General features: G+C 41.2%; 1 protein-coding gene across 1 annotated transcript in view; it reads right to left on the bottom strand.

Moving 5' to 3' along the window:
- Positions 1-413: 413 nt before the first annotated feature.
- Positions 414-17,484, bottom strand: part of ERRFI1 (ERBB receptor feedback inhibitor 1) — a 24,812-nt gene continuing 7,741 nt past the window's right edge. Inside the window, exons 2-4 of the mRNA XM_018552670.1 lie at positions 3,573-3,753; positions 2,463-2,539; positions 414-1,787 (exon numbers count right to left, since the gene is read on the bottom strand). Coding sequence (XP_018408172.1) covers positions 586-1,787; positions 2,463-2,539; positions 3,573-3,688 — 1,395 coding nt within the window. The 5' untranslated portion in view covers positions 3,689-3,753 and the 3' untranslated portion in view covers positions 414-585. The remainder of the gene's footprint in view (positions 1,788-2,462; positions 2,540-3,572; positions 3,754-17,484) is intronic.

Here is a 17,484-nt window from a genome sequence, read left to right as displayed (position 1 = left end):
ACTGGTTTGTGCTTTTTAGTATCTTCTAGAACCGGAAAAACAAGAATCTGTCATGTTCTAATCTGGTAAAACCAATTGCTAGCAGCTTGACGGGTTTGAGCCTAGCACAACACAAGTGAGAAAGATTGGAGCTACGAAGAGGAGGCACAGAGGACAAGCACAAAAAAAGGATGCACAAATACTGCACAATTCTTCCCAAAACAAGCTCACTGTCCAATACCAATCAGCAGTACACAAACACCTGGAACTCGTTTCCTTTGTAACGGCACTTATTCTGTTTTTACTGCGGGTTTACAGTAAATAATAGTTCAACAATGGCTTTACGATGTTGCTTGCCTTGCAATCATTAACAGAATTAAGAGCACCTCTCACATTATAATAAAGGAGACACATAATGGGCTCCATATCTCTTCAGTTTTTGCTTCATAGAAACTGGGAAGGATCACTTAAAATGTTAAGAAAATATATTCAGTTCTTTTATTGAGCATTCAGTTCTTTCTTTTTTTTACCCCCTCCTTGTGTTGCCTTGAAACCAACCAAGAAAGTCCTGATATTTAGCGTAACAAGTTGTAGTATGATAATGACCTATTCACTAGCACACTGAGAAACTACATCAGAGAGGTGCTTATGCTTGGCATAGTTCATGTCCAGTTTAGCCTTCACGTCGGCCTTTGGAGACGACGAAGATGAGCTACTGTCACTAGACCCAGATGACACTTTAGACTCAGAGCCAGTGTCCTTAGACTCTGTAAAATATTTCTCATATCGGTCAAAGTATGGTGGCTTCTCTGGTAAAAGGTAATAATGCGTCGAACTAGCCTTCTTCCCATTTTCTATAATGGGTAAAATGCAAGGGATCTTGTTAGCAGATCCTTCACTGTTCTGTCTTTGAAAAGCTTTAGTGCTGACATATGCTGGGTCAGGTGCAAAACTCTGTGTTGGTGGCATGACGCCATTGAGGTATGAAGGAAGACTCTTAGGGCTTGGAGTTCGAGAGTTGCTCCGGGAAAGAGGTTCCCTGGGTGGCACCTTAGGAGGTCGATCCTCATCGCTGTATGTATTTGAGGAAACCTCAGCTGACCACCTTCTGTAATCCGGCTTAATAGGCCTGGGAGGTATTGGGATCCTTGGTGGTACTACAGGCTTGTCTTCATCTGAATTAGGGGAAGTTCTATATGTATGTACTCGAATTGTAGGTTTATTATACGATCCAGCTGGCCCTGAATGAGACCGCCGTAGCCTCCGGTGGTTTTGCTCTGGTTTCTGAGGTTTAGGGTTCTGTATGCGTTCGTTTTGTTGACAAGGTGTGCTCCCTTCTGCTGGTTTGGTGGCAGATGTTGAGTCAAAGTATGCATAGTTGATCTGTCCACATCCTCGGAAACTTCGCCTGCTCGGAACACCATACCTAAAAGCCAAAGGTCTTCCATCTTGTATAAGCAAGTCTGTATCAGAACTTGTGAGAAACTCAACCTCGCTATCTGCCTCATCAAAAGAACTGTCCTCAGAAATTGGAAGTGGCGGAAGAGGCCTCGAGCTCCGATCACTAAAAGGAATGGTATAAGATGGTGGTGGTCCATTTTTAACAGGTGTCAGAGGAGGGGTCCTTTCAGAACCAGAACCACCATTAACTGATAGTTTTTTAAAGGAAGGAACAACTTGGTCATCTTCACAGTTCGTAGAATGTTCTAAAATGGGCATGCCAAGATGTAGAAAGTTCGTTTTTTTAGCCTTCATGCAATTTTCAGAGCAACAGTGTCCATTTGCCATAAATGGCTTTGAAATCTGACCTGAAATATATAAAATAAAAGAATGGATTGGTTTATGCTTTAAAATGTTATTGCCACTTATAAATCAAGATGGCTTACTATATCTAGATTGCATCTAAACTAAAACACAACCCCCAACTCAAGTATTTCTAAACTTTGGATATGGTAGCGGAAGGAGTAGACACGTAGATTCAAGCTTCCTATTGCTGCCTGTGTCCCTTTTGGTAAGATTTAACTACAATTTTCTAAAAGAAATCCTGTCCCACCCTTGTACACAAGATTTGCCAAGAAAAAGAAAGGACATTTTCCAAGTGGTCAAGGTTCTAACCTTTCCTCCCTCCAAGATTTGCCCTAATTTTCCAATCTGTCCCAAATCTCCCCATATTATCCTGACAAATAAATACTCTGCAAAAATGCTTTCATTTAAACTACAGAGTAACCATAACGATCAATCAATTGGGATATAACTGACTTGTCAATAAACCAAATGTAGGTCATCACTGTACATGCTCTAAAACCATGACCGGTATCGGAGTGGTTGCTGCAGGCTACACAGGCACTTTTCTTTCTGTTGGCTTTAATACGTTAGGCCTACAATGTTTTCAGTGTTGAACAGCTCTTAGAACAGATGCAGTTTTAAATATGCAGCAACACCACGGCTTTGAAGTAAAATGGATAAATACTAACACTGCTTACCAAAAGATGAAATTTGCTGTTGAGCTGGGGCTTTCATACAGTAGGTTAAGGGCAAAGACTCCATACCATAGAACGTGCTACAAGAAAAACAGAGACAGATAATCAATTTCTTTTTTTAATGACTAATTTCATAAAGGACTATCAAAAAAAAAAAAAAGTCCCATGTGACTAACCCAACCTGTGGGGTTATGTTCAGGTTGTCTAATTTTCAAGTTGCTTTTTAAGTTTGCATTCTCAAAGCTTCCATCAACAGAATGTAATTACAGTACATAACATCCCAGAATGTAATTACAGTACATAATGTCCCAGTGTTCCATAGCAACGTTACGTTCACATGTACATATACAAAACTAGATACAATAGTCTTGGTGTGTGCAGGATTTTACAAAGATTACAAGCATATATTAATGGTCTCAACAGCAGTAGCATCTACTGGTGAAATATGGTATTGCAGCACAACCACAGGATTTCATATAGCATGCTTCTCTACCCTCTCCTACAAGACCATTAGAACAGTGTAAGCCTCTTTGCAGCTGAACACTACAAATTATTTGTCTATTCTAAATTGCAGGAATTGTTTTAGGATACATCATCATTTCACTTTGTGATATCTCTCCATTGGAGTCCCCATGTGATTTAAAGGTACCTGCATATAATTCAACAATATATATGAGGACGCAAATCTGTTTTGATAGAGTTCCCCGCACCAGACCTTGTGAGGAAAGACCAGCACAAGAAGATAATCAGGTGCATGTACAGGTGCTGGTAATAAACCTGCTGCTGGGGAAGTGAGAATAGGGACAACTTCACCAGTCTCGCTAATGCCCTTCAAATGTCAGATTACAGGTGGAGGCTGGGGATTTGACAATCTGTGTTGCTTAACGGAAGAAGAGGAAAGTGGGGTCACAAACCTGGCTGTACCAAGTGCTGCCAGAGGTGTATACATCTCAGAACTGGCTAGCCAACATTACAAATCCTTTAGTGTGTTTTGCAGTTGGCCAAGAGTTCAGATTTAAGTTTTAATCTTTTGCGAACAAAGTTTTATTTGGTCTTCATTTTTTTTACTCCTTTTTGTATATTATATAGACAGGAGGGTGTCGGGACACTTACTTATCATAGTCACTATGATTTGCCCAGCATGACTTTGCACACATCAGGCCTTGTGCACCATGAAGAAAGCCACTCTTCAGTGACACGTCTTGAGCTGCGAGCCCAGCTGTGGTCATTGTGTGTTGTTTGTTCACGGCAGCTTTTCAGAGAGCGTCTGGTCTGTCAGCTGTCATTTCTTTATCTGGAGAAAGAAAAATCACAGCACTGATCAGTTATAGAGTAACCTTCTCAGAAAAAAAACACAACAAAAAGTTAAAAAATTTCCAGGACTGCTGTGCCAGCCATAGGAGTGAAGGCAAGAGATGCTTTGAAACAAAGGTCTGGAAAATGGTAAACATAATTTGGAAGTTATTGAAGGGGGCTAAATAGAACCTGACAAAGTTCCTATGGTAACAATACCGAAGAACATGCACCTTGAGATCCCTACAAGAAGTTTTATTAGCTTTCAGAACTGATCCCTGTGTCTCTGTGGTGGCCCTTAGATCCCTTGTCCAGACTGGGCACGGGGCCTCCACTACTCAAAGTCAAGCTGAAATGATAAGTGCACTTTAATTAACCCCCCATCTCACCCTTAGATGCATACTTGCCTTGATTCAGTGACTATAACGTATGTGGTTTATTTATATCCCAACCCTCAATATGTGCACTGGCCTTGCTTCCGCAGTAGCCATCAATAGACTGTTACAGGGCCGCCCTCCAATCCTCTCTGGCCTTGAGAGACACTCTTATAAAAAGTCCATCGGAAGCTATATGGCAGGTTAACTACTCAACCACTTCTGCTCTCAGATCTCTACAACATAAAGGCTAATCACTGTGTAGTCCCCGATAACAACTAGGAAGGCAGTTTAAGATAACACAGGAAGTGTACAAAGGACACGGGACAGCTCTGAATTTTTTATCAACTGCACCAAATATAACAAAATGCTTTCAATGGAATATTTAACAGACCAACCAGGAGCAAATTAGAGCGGTTCATTGTAACGGTTTTAAATACACTTTAGACCTGCTTAAGCTTTGATATGACAGCAGAAACACCAGAGGGGCTTAATGCCAGTAGAGTACATGACTCAATTTCAGCAATCACATAATTAACCTGCAGCGCCACCTGCTGGTGGAATCCAGTACAGATGACGGAGATAGTGAGAGCAAGGTGAGACAGCCAGAGGAGAGAGCGAGGAGAGGCAGCCAGGTGTGAAAGAGGAGAGAGAGAGAGAGAGCCAGGAGAGAGAGAAGCCAGGAAGGCAGATTTGAGTTGCATAATAAAAACTAATATGTAGCCGATACAACATATACCTAGCCCTACACAGTTAACATGTTTATGGTGCTTTTTATGATCCAGTAGTTCTCCAGTTTCAATAGGAAGAAGGAAAAAAAAAAAAAAGAAAGAACTCTACTGTAAAAATTAAGGAACACCCAAAGATATAACATGTGCAGTAATCAAAAGTACAGGGTGCACATCTGCCCCTCCCTACTCTACGACTGACTTCACCAAGACTGACCAGAGTCCATATAATGACAGTATGAATCACACCTCTATAAAGATTGCACAAAGAGACTTTTCATTCTGGGCTTTTACTATTGAAGAATGTCTAACTGAATGGTGAAAAGGTTTATGTTTAACATTTAAAAAAAAGTTACACTAGTTTTTTCTGATGCATAAAAGGGACCAGTTGACTCAGTAAGGCCAAGGGTAATGTACAAAGAACGGAATCCAACACAAATGTATTGGAGTTTAAAAACCTGCAATATAAAGCTCTATCACAAGTCACCAAAAACAATTCTCATCACTAATCTTGGGAAAGTATTGCTACAGCTGGCGATTATTTTAGCAATGTGATCGCTAAAGCTGCCCATAAACCTATAGATGGTTTCAGCCTATGGTCAGATGGAAAAAGTGCAATGGATTCCTCCATTTTGCTAAACTGTGTGGATGGAGGAATCTCCCGCTGGGCCAAGCTTCAGTATCTTGCTAGTTGGCCCCGCTGGCTCCCAAAATACCTGAACAATCTGATTGGATGCAGTCATTATCCAGGTATTTTGACAGCCAGCGGGGCCGACTAGCAAGATACTGAAGCTTGGTCCGCCGGGAGATTCCTTAACCCAGACAGTTTAGCGTAGATGGAGGAATCCATTGCACTTTTTCCATCTGACCATAGGCTGATAGAAAAAAATAAATCTATAGAAAATAGCTTTAGATAGGTAGATTATTGGTAGTCATCTTTTAACTAGACACACTATAATTCTCTAATGATAAGCACCTAACAAACAAGATCATTTGGAATCTACACAGCGGAGTTAATAAAAATATAACAAAAAACAAAATTAGGGGAAGTTTTGAACATTTTTCTATACAAGCCAACTGTGCCAGTATTGCTACAAATCACTTGCGATTTTTTGAAAGGACGGTAATTATTTTTTAACCGATTTGATTTTAACAAAATACAAATAATAGTAATATGAATAACTAACTGAGAGAGACAAAGCAGAACCAAGTGATGCTTTGTGCAGTCACATCAATGTCGGTGAACAATATTAAATCCAATTGGTTGATACGTGTAGCTCTCCGCTGTTCCTGAATAAGCCCATAAAAGTGACTTATATCCCAAATGCAGACAGAGACACTCACAGGGAATAGACTTTGATGATAAAGGCGACGGCTTACACTCCCAGCAATGCAGTGACGCATTTTACACACACACAAACGAGTCACGGTTTTTATTTTTAAAGACTGTAATCCTTCACTCTGCATCCATATAGCCAAGATATGACCAAGTAGTAGGTCAGGTTTTTGTTGTTCAAGTGGTATACAAAATGAAAGATAATGCAGTAAAGGAGCTGCCCTGCAGTTGAGAAGCAGCTTAGCCCCTTGATCTTGACAAATGGCTGGGCTTTATTTGGTACCTGTGCAAAGTCCAGTAACTTTTAGCAACCAAATTGGAAATCATCTTCAAAGCAAGCTTAGTTCAGTAATCTGAAGTCTGATTAGTATTTGTATTTCATAGCACCCAATTATACCAATTGTTGCAGTATGTCACTCCTGCCCTGGATCACACTGGATTTATGACAAAGTTTACCCAAGATCAAAACAAAAGTGGGCACTCCACAATAACACACAGGAGTCAAAACCAAAGCAAAGCTTGCCGGATAAAATCCAAAGCAATTTTCTTTTTTCTTTGCAGAAAGGCTTGCAGTTTTTCTGAAACTACTTTGGTGTAATGTAGTGGTAGGCAAACGTTGGCCCTCCAGTTGGTGAAATTACAAATCCCATTAGGCATTCCATGACTGGCAGCCACAAGCATGACTTCCAGAGGCAGATACAAGAAGGCATTTTTAGTTTCACCTCTGCTGGAGGGCCGAACTTTAGCTACCCCCCCAGTGTAAAGTTATGTGGTCAAGTAATAGTAGCGAGTTCTTAGTACCGTCACAAGGGTGCCCAATGGGAGATTTTGCCCTTTCCTCCTGTCCCTGTGGCAGTTGTAAAAATTTGGATTTCCCATTACTTTGTGTCCCAGATACAGGTCATGAGGGTAGAGGTTCTAACTAATACACTTTAAACTCCAATGTCTGTACCAAGAACAGGCTTAGCGCTTCCGGAAGAAAAGGACTTTGCAGATAAAAGTATGTCTGCAAGTGGTTTCTTAATGCACACAAACTGACAGGTCATAAGCACTTTTCCTGGATGCGTAGTGTATGTCCATTAGTGAGCATTAAGGACCTTCAGGCATGCAGCTCCTGACTAAAACAGAGTGGAAAATAGCCGTGTATAAAAAGCCTTAATGTTCATGAAGTTGAACAGCGAAAACGTCTTTAAACAAGGTTACAGTACTCCCTCCAGGAATAATGTAGACAGTCATGAGAGGTGGTAAAAGAAATTAGACAAAGGCGTCATTTAGAAAGTTTGGCGCAGTGGAAAAAGGTGCCGTAATCCTGATCAAGTTCTTCATTGACATAAGGCTGGGCTAAGAGCTGCGGTGATGTACCACAGGCAACGGCCCACACTAATTATTTTTCATTTTCTGACTGCTGTATCCGGTTGACAGCTGAAATAGGCTATGGACAGGGATGTATATGACTCATGGCACTTGTTTACCGAATAAGCCTAGAGGTAGACATTTTGAACTAACCCAACATATGTATGATTTCAACCTTGGCCACATACTGTACATTACAATCTGAATGTGCAATCTCTTTTGGTTTACCAACAACAAGTATAAGGGCCTCCCTTGACTAGATCAGGAGCATACTAGCGAATGGAAAAAAGCCACTCAACTTTGTAGAGAAAACATATGGAATAGGCATATTATCTAATAAGGTAGCTATGCACAACTCATTGCACCCAGTGCAGTAATCAAAAAGGCAGGAAAGGGATGCTAGAGCTACCGGACTCTACATGGCTCAAGCAACATGCAACAACCAACTCTTTCTCTGCATGGATGCTGGAGGCCAGTGCAGTCCAGTGAAACACTGCACACTGGTAACATCAACAATGTTGATGTTAACTTTCAACAATAACATGGTTAGCAACAAGAAAAGTATAGACTTCCAAGAGGTGCTATTATTCATGATATACCCAGATATAGTAGGGCAGTGCAGTCCAGTGAAACACTGCATATGAATATTGATGTTAAGTCTCAGCAATAACATGGTTGGCCATAAGAATGGTAAAGATGTCCAAAGAGGTGCCATTTTTTGTAATATTTCCAGGCAGTGTACTCTCTTCTGGATATGGATTACGTTGTAAGGAATTCCATTGCTGCACCAGCCTGTAAGAAGCAGCCTGAAAACTGTCAAGGATATGTTTTAGTTAGCTGGACCCAAGGGACATTAATTTTTGGAAATACATACTGTGACCATACTGTGGGCCATAAAAAAGCAAATGGGTAATCAACAGAATAAACTATGACCCAGCAAGTTGTGTGGCTTTTGAAAGACCTGCTTTACTGCAATGCCAACAAAAATATTAAAATCATTATTTGCCCAATGTTCTCTCTCTTCAGCAAGATCACATTTTGAGAAGTAACACCCAATGTGATGGTGATAGTCCCCACCAAGAAAAGCAAGTTGTGGCTTTGTCCAAGGCTTTTACCCTGAAATTGCGTGTGTGAAGTGTTCTTTGGAGAGTCAACCAACAGGCAAAGAGGAGCAAACATGTTATAAAATAAATAAATACATAAAATCAAACACCAAAAAATCAAATGACAAAATACCTATATGTCCACCAAATGCAACATTTAACATCCTCAGAAATCCAGAATAATAATAATGATAATAATAATAATCTAATAATACATTTAAAAAAGGGTCCGATGGTGATTAAACTAGTGCCTTGATTAGTGTTCTACTACATGCCATTTTACACATGGAAGTACAGTCTTTATATTTTGTTCCTTCAGAAAATAATCCATTCATTTTTAGAAAGCACCTGCTGCATTTGCCACAATCAGTTTCTCTGGACACCATCACAAACATCTTGGGGAGATTTAGGTTGTAGCAGTCTACAGAACTGAAAACCAATGATTCACTACAACTCCCAGCACACATCCTGCCTACACTTGGGAAGGCATGGAGGTAGCTGAAGTTCCTTAGCATCTGTAGAGTAGAAGGTTGCTCAATGCATCTTCAGATTAGAGGTGTTAGTGGTGTGTATATTTTCAGCAGTCCCTTAATGGCAAATAGATGGTTAGATGTCACTATTCTGTCACACTCTATGGATACATTACGGATTTAGCACAGCAGACAATATGGCAATTACGACAACAAAGTGCTAGATGTGCCTACGCCATTAACAGACAATACCTTCGAAAGCTGCCCATTCTTGAAACAACAACTGCTGAGCACCTGCTGCAGCTTGGACTATACGCTTTCAGCTTGGTCAGAATAGCTTGTCTTTATTCTTTAAAGGTTTGTGTAGATGGGAGGGTAATGTCAAACGTTGCCTTTTGGGGAGGCCGGAATACCATCCAATTCAAATGAGCCCCAACAAGGCAAATACCCTTCAACTTATCACAATGTATAGATATAAATACACATTAATCATTGTAAGGGCAACCCCCCCTCCCAACAGAGCTGACACTCACGGAGCAGTGCAAAGTGGCCCCCAATACATTAAGGGTCTTCACTTTTCTTGGGTAATCATTTTTTTTTTTTTTAGTTTCAAAAAGTTAGCACTTTTTTTTTAATGGGCTGCCAATGCACCCCAGTGCAGACCCTTTTTCAGGAATGTGCCGCAGTATGTGTCGCAGTATGTGTCTGTTGTCCTCAGGGTGCCGTTCACCTGCATTACTGCAAAGCCATATTGTGAACCTGGCGTAAAACGAGGAAACTCTAAAAGGGTTTCCAAGCCGGATCACAAAAAAGGTAAAAAGTGCAATTTAGCAAAAATAAATAATAATTAAATATTATTATTATTAATTTGTTTTGGATAAACTACTGAGAACCCTGTCAGGTTTTTTGTTATCGGGAATGAGAGCGAGGGAAAATCCAAAATCTGTAGTTGCACCAGAACAGAAAAAGGCAAATCTTCCACTGAGGTCTTTTGGAGAGTTTTATTTTATCACTTCCTGTAGTATCTGTAGGAAAAGGGAAGGGAGATAAAAGGTGAAGGGAAATCTCCCTAATAATACGCAGATGGGGAAAAACAAAATACTAACAGGAGTTTTAAACATTCCCTGCTCCATGGACAGCCAAACTGCGGCCATCCAGCTGTGGTAAAACTATGAAACCCTATCATGCATTTGCCTTTGAGCGTCATTCCTGTGGCACGATTTGTAGTTCCACAACAGCTAAAGGGCTGAAGGCCTTGTGGGACCTGTAGTTCAACAGCTGGAGGGCCAAAGTTTGCCTACCCTTGCACTATACTATCCAAATCCAAAATAAAATGTAAAAAATTGTCTTTAGATACTTTAGCACGCAGATGTGATGACTGGAGCCGACAACACAAGTAAACCAGAAAGAAAAACGTGGCTCTTTAACACTATAAACCATTGTAGTGTCTGTTGATCTATTTTCCTCAAGCAGTGGAGGAGGCATGAATCAAAAGTGTGAATCTAGCTTGGTGCTACAATAAAAGGAAAAATTAAAACAACCCCTCCGCCTCTTTGGCAAATAAGGCCCGATTTTACCATGCCGTAAATCCCATTGTGTAGTGAGAAGCCTTGGGGGCCTCCCTGCCCCCACCTGAAAGCCTGCCTCATAACCCCGGCCTTAATTGCCAGTGCGTCACGATCCTGTCACCGCCAAAGCTCTGTCTGTCAGCACACAGGACGCGCAAGTACGCTCTGCTCCATCCAACTGGAATTCGAATGTTTTAATGAAGACTTAAAATATTTATACATGCTCTAAAAAAAAGATTATTTTTTGCCACTCTAAAAAAAAAAAATTGTTCACTTGCCTCCAAGCGTAGGGGAGGGGAGGAAAGGGGAAAAAAATCCCCAGCCTTGCCTATGACAGACAAATGAGGCCTTTGTGTCAAACGAGGTGACCTGCCCGGAGATTCTGTGGAGAATTGTGAATGGGCAGTATTATGAATGTGCGGATGGACAACCCGAATTCAACAGGGAAAAAAAAAAAATGGGGGAGGGAGAAGGAAACAAAGTAATTACATTTTGTTGACAAGTTGACTCACAGGAATCTGTGAAATCCGTGGAATATGAATTCAGTTACAAAATATTTAAAGGATACTTTTTGTAGGATGTATAAGGGCAATAGCACATCCATTGCCACACTATAGTGCAAGGCAATGATTAACGTCCGTATTAAAAAGATTCAAAAAGGCTGTGGGCCTATCCATGAACAAAGAGCAAGGACTATATTCAATAACAGACAATCCGATCGGATCCATTGGGTAACTGCACTTTACAGCAGAAGTGGGCAACTTTGGTACTCCGCTGTTGTGGAACTACAAGTGCCATGAGGCATTGCAAGACTGACAGCCACAGGAATGACTCCCATGGGTAACTGCACTTTACAGCAGGGGTAGGCAGCTTTGGCACTCCAGTTGTTATAATGCCTCATAGGACTTGTAGTTCCAGAACAGCTGGAGTGCCAAAGCTGCCTACCCCTGCTGTGAAGTGCAGTTACCCATGGGAGTCATTCCTGTGGCTGTCAGTCTTGTGGAACTACAAGTCCCATGAGGCATTGGAAGACTGGCAGCCACAAGATTGACTCCCGTGGGTAACTGCACTTTACAGCAGGGTTAGGCATCATGGCACTTGTAGTAGCAAAATAGCTGGACTGGCAAAGCTGCCTATCCCTGCTGTAAAGTGCAGTTACCCATATAAGACATAGCTGTGACCGTCTTGTATTGCCGCATGGGACTTGTAGTTCCGCAAGACTGAAAGCCACAGCAATGACTCCCATGGGTAACTGAATTTTACAGCATGGGTAGGTGACTTCCTCACTCCAACTGTTGTGGAACTACTGGTTCCATAAGGCATTATAAGACTGACAGGCACAGCAATGTCTCCTATGGGTAACCACACTTTGCAGCAGGGGTAGGCAACCTCGGCACTCCAGCTGTTCTGGAACTACAATCACCATAAGAGGTTGCAAGACTGACAGCCACAGGAATGACTCCCAGAAGCAAAGGCATTATAGGATTTGTAGTTTCAGCACAGCTGGAGTGGTGGTGTTGCCTACCCTTGCTTTACTGTGACCTTGTTGCCTTTTTTCAGATTGTGCCGTGGCATGGAGTGGGTGGAGCTAGGAACTGAAGGCTCAATTTTCCACTAAATGTGTAAATGGATGCCATGTATTCAAAACTGAAATATCAGTTTGGAGTGAACTGACCCTTTCACAGCAGCCAAAAAAAAAAAGAAGCTTGGTCTGCACTTCATGGCAGATACGTGGTTAAGCTGCCTCTGTCATTCAGGAAGAAGGGAGTGTTTTTTTTTGTGTTTTTTTTTTAGATCCCTGTAATTAAAAAAGACATCACCCTGCAGTGGGTTGCTGGCATATTATTAATGAAAGACTCAAGTCGTGTTATGGAGGAGTCACATTTCTGCAACACAGGCTCATCCTGAACGACATAATTAACCGCCGTCACCAAATTCACAGCCTTAAAGAGGAAATTACTATTCTGGCAGGAAGGATCTTTGTAAATTCCAGCCGGCAAATAACTTCTGTGTAGTTATGAGTCCAGGAGCGCACACACACCTAGGGCAGCAGCCTACGCAGGAGTGCAGCCAATTCAGGAGGCAAGCTATAATGGATAACATAGTGGTCCGTGCTGCTTGGCGCCTGCCACAAGTTACTGCAAAAGCCATCTTGTAATGCTATTAAAATCACCTTTCCTTTCCAATCTGCAGCTGCTCTGATTTTCTACAACCTGCCAAAAAAATGGAAATATTGCTTCCTTGCAATATAGCAATCTAGGGGTGTTCTGTAAATCTTTGTGCAAAGACACCCCCCCCATACAATTTCTGGCTCCTGCATTATAGTCGGCAAAGAGCTAGAAGTCAAATTTGAGCCAACCCCCTGTAGCAGGCGTTTCAATATTGCCGAGATACTGGGGGGTGATTTACTAAAGTATAGTCCGTCTCCTTAGCAAAGTGAAATTTGCACTTAGCTTAGTGAGTGAGGTAAAGCTGTGCCGACTTCCAGCATCCAATTTTATGTGTGCAAAAATTCTCCATGCACTTGACTGTGTATTCACAGCTACCCCTCAATTACTGATCTAAATGGAAATTCGCTTTGTAAAGTGAACATGCGCTACCACCTTAGTAAATCAACCCCACTATCCAAGACTATTCACGACTTAAGGGAAGATGGAGATGTTCCTCATACAACACTGGGACTGCTAAAGTGCTGATAATGAAGGCAGGCCCTTCCATTTAGCAGTCACTTTGAGAGAGGACATGGTAACAAATGGAAGCAAGTACAACATCAGCTTCTTCAGAGTAGTAATAGGCAAAGATTCCCAATTAACATATGCCAAACTCTATACACTGCATACAGATCATCTGGAGGGGAGTGAGCTTTACCAACAAAACTGGAGGAGTTTCACTTAAAAGCCCAACTACAGCCAGATTTTCTTTTTTAGTTTTCAATATAGTGGGGAGATTTTTCCTCCTCTCCCTGAGACAGCAAGACAAGGAATGGGAGGGAGTGTATAACAGGATTGATTGTATAGGGGGCAGTAATAGTAAAGATCTCTGGCAGGCTAACGTAATGCATATTCACAGCCCCTGACCATCTCTTGAAGCATGCTTACAGCCCCTGGCCATCTCATGAAGCATGCTCACAGCCCCTGACCATCTCCTGAAGCATGCTCATAGTTCTTGATCATCTCCTGAAGCATGCTAACACTCCTGACCATTTCCTGTAGCATGCTCATAGCCCCTGACAATTTCCTGTAGCATGCTCATAGCTTCTGACCATCTCCTGAAGCATGCTTATAGGCCCTGACCATCTCCTGAAGCATGCTCATAGCTCCTGACCATCTCCTGAAGCATGCTCATAGCTCCTGACTCTCATAGCCCCTGACAATTTCCTGTAGCATGCTCATAGCTTCTGACCATCTCCTGAAGCATGCTTATAGGCCCTGACCATCTCCTGAAGCATGCTCATAGCTCCTGACCATCTCCTGAAGCATGCTCATAGCTCCTGACCATCTCCTGAAGCATGCTCATAACTCCTGACCATCTCCTGAAGCATGCTCATAACTCCTGACAATCTCCTGTAGCATGCTCATAACTCCTGACAATCTCCTGTAGCATGCTCATAACTCCTGACAATCTCCTGTAGCATGCTCATAACTCCTGACAATCTCCTGTAGCATGCTCATAGCCCCTGACCATCTCCTGTAGCATGCTTAAAGTCTCATACCATCTCCTGTATCATGTCCATAATCGCGGACCATCGCCTGTAGCATGTCCATAGTCTCGGACCATCTCCTGTAGCATGTTTATAGTCTCTGACCTTTTCCTATAGGATGCCTAGAGTTTCTGATCATCTCCTGTAGGATGCCTAGAGTTTCTGACCACCATCTCTGACTATCTCCTGTAGCATGCCTCGAATCTGTGGACCATCATTTTGTATGTCTGCAGTTCTTTAACATTACACTCACTGAATAGTATGTGCAGCCCTATGGAGATGTCAGAGGCTGCACTTGATCATGTTGACCACCACTGCTTTAATCCAACCAGATGAACACATGCTGCTAGCTCCACTTCCTGTTCTACTAAAATAGAAAAGCATTAGTAGGTGCAACCACGTTTCATAAGGAAGCCAACTTCAAAGGGAACAATGGGTTGTATTCTACATAATGTTCTGTTTTGTCGCTTAATAGACAACAGAGATTTATGTAGTGGACAAACACATTTTTTTATTATGTTTCTTTCAGCTGTATGTCAAATTCAGAAGCTCCATCTGTTAATCACTTTGCAGACGTTCCTGCAGCCCCCTGAGAGACGATTTGCATTAGGATAAGTGTGAGAAAAGGAGATGAAGGCAGCAGCTTGGGAAGAAATCTTGGCCAACCGAGTTTTCTTCCGCCTGAATTAGAAACTAAAACATCAAAACACCAAGGAAAAATCGACTTCTACACACTAGAACTTGTTAAAAGATTTATACTTCCTTTAAAAGAAGAATCCCTTTAAGTACTATTTCTATCCAACATGGCCCAACAAGATAGCGTAGCAGAAAAACTGCATTTTGCAGTTTAAGAATAAATTAATAATAATAATAATATTATTTATTATTATATTTTTTTAAATGCCTCATCCTCATGCTGATCCTTCTGATTGGTCCTATCATGTGATAGGCAGCCTCACTTACCAATAGACAAACTCAGAATGCAAGAGAGGGCATGGCCAAGCTTGACTTTTACAGGTGAAGTCAGGATTCTCATACAACTTTAGCTATCTACAGTATATCACTGCATCTACTTGCCGTTTTGATATGCTGTTTTCACTAAAGAGAACCTCTACTTATGTTTTTGTTTTATTCCTATGCTCAGCTTCAATGACACAGGTTTATATAAGGTTCACTTTATAGCTAGCAGAGGTACTGGCAACTGCACTGTGGGATATAGAAGTGTCAATATCTGTGTCTCTGTACACAGCAAATCGATCAGATTACAAAGAGTATTGATGCATTATAGAAGTGTGGAATAAATGAGCAATACGCAGTCTAAGAGACAGGAGGAAAGTTTTCGATAAAAGCATCTTTTTGTGAATCGGCCAACAGGGGCAGCTGGCGCTGAAGAGAGGGATAAAAGTCAAAGCATGACATTTTCTTTTAGAACGCGATGTCCTTGGCCTTTGACTGTCACCCACCTATCATGAGATGACGGCAGCACGGGACCGAATACATCTGACAGCAATGTATTATTTTGTTTGAGGACTCCAGACAGGTGTGAAGAACCTGCGTCTACCCTATATGTATATTCCCAGAACTGTGAGAATTAATATATACGCTCTATAATTATGTGTCATCCTTCCTAACACATTCATATTTCACCTACCAATATTTTAAGACAAGAAAAAGGGATACCCATAAGTGCAAAGTATGTAGGCAAAGGACACCCCCCTAACGAGGACCAGAAATAATATTAAAAAGGAAATTGAATGGTTAAACCAGTGGTGGACAAATACATTTGGAAATTAGGAACCATTCTGTCCCAATGCAGAAGCCAGCAAGTTTTTTTGTTTTAATAGGAGTCAGCTCCATTGTCCACAACTAGAGAAAACCTCAAAATTTTGAATAAATTAATAATAATAATAATATTATTTATTATTATATTTTTTTAAATGCCTCATCCTCATGCTGATCCTTCTGATTGGTCCTATCATGTGATAGGCAGCCTCACTTACCAATAGACAAACTCAGAATGCAAGAGAGGGCATGGCCAAGCTTGACTTTTACAGGTGAAGTCAGGATTCTCATACAACTTTAGCTATCTACAGTATATCACTGCATCTACTTGCCGTTTTGATATGCTGTTTTCACTAAAGAGAACCTCTACTTATGTTTTTGTTTTATTCCTATGCTCAGCTTCAATGACACAGGTTTATATAAGGTTCACTTTATAGCTAGCAGAGGTACTGGCAACTGCACTGTGGGATATAGAAGTGTCAATATCTGTGTCTCTGTACACAGCAAATCGATCAGATTACAAAGAGTATTGATGCATTATAGAAGTGTGGAATAAATGAGCAATACGCAGTCTAAGAGACAGGAGGAAAGTTTTCGATAAAAGCATCTTTTTGTGAATCGGCCAACAGGGGCAGCTGGCGCTGAAGAGAGGGATAAAAGTCAAAGCATGACATTTTCTTTTAGAACGCGATGTCCTTGGCCTTTGACTGTCACCCACCTATCATGAGATGACGGCAGCACGGGACCGAATACATCTGACAGCAATGTATTATTTTGTTTGAGGACTCCAGACAGGTGTGAAGAACCTGCGTCTACCCTATATGTATATTCCCAGAACTGTGAGAATTAATATATACGCTCTATAATTATGTGTCATCCTTCCTAACACATTCATATTTCACCTACCAATATTTTAAGACAAGAAAAAGGGATACCCATAAGTGCAAAGTATGTAGGCAAAGGACACCCCCCTAACGAGGACCAGAAATAATATTAAAAAGGAAATTGAATGGTTAAACCAGTGGTGGACAAATACATTTGGAAATTAGGAACCATTCTGTCCCAATGCAGAAGCCAGCAAGTTTTTTTGTTTTAATAGGAGTCAGCTCCATTGTCCACAACTAGAGAAAACCTCAAAAGTTGGCTGCTAACTGTAGCAATTTTAAATAGTATTGACGACCTTGTTCCGGGGATTTGTCCGGCCCTGGGTTAAACCCACAAATTTTTTTTTTTCTTTTTCATCACCACTACTTTTCCCTTATACTGGCTTTTCGAAATAACAAATGGAATAATTTAGAGTTTGGACATACTGTAACAT

Source organism: Nanorana parkeri, unplaced genomic scaffold (assembly GCF_000935625.1).
Source record: "Nanorana parkeri isolate BGI_ZX_2015 unplaced genomic scaffold, ASM93562v1 scaffold94, whole genome shotgun sequence".
Taxonomy (NCBI): domain Eukaryota; kingdom Metazoa; phylum Chordata; class Amphibia; order Anura; family Dicroglossidae; genus Nanorana; species Nanorana parkeri.
Note: the sequence above shows the minus strand (reverse complement) of the source record. Positions and strands in the feature narration are given on the sequence as shown.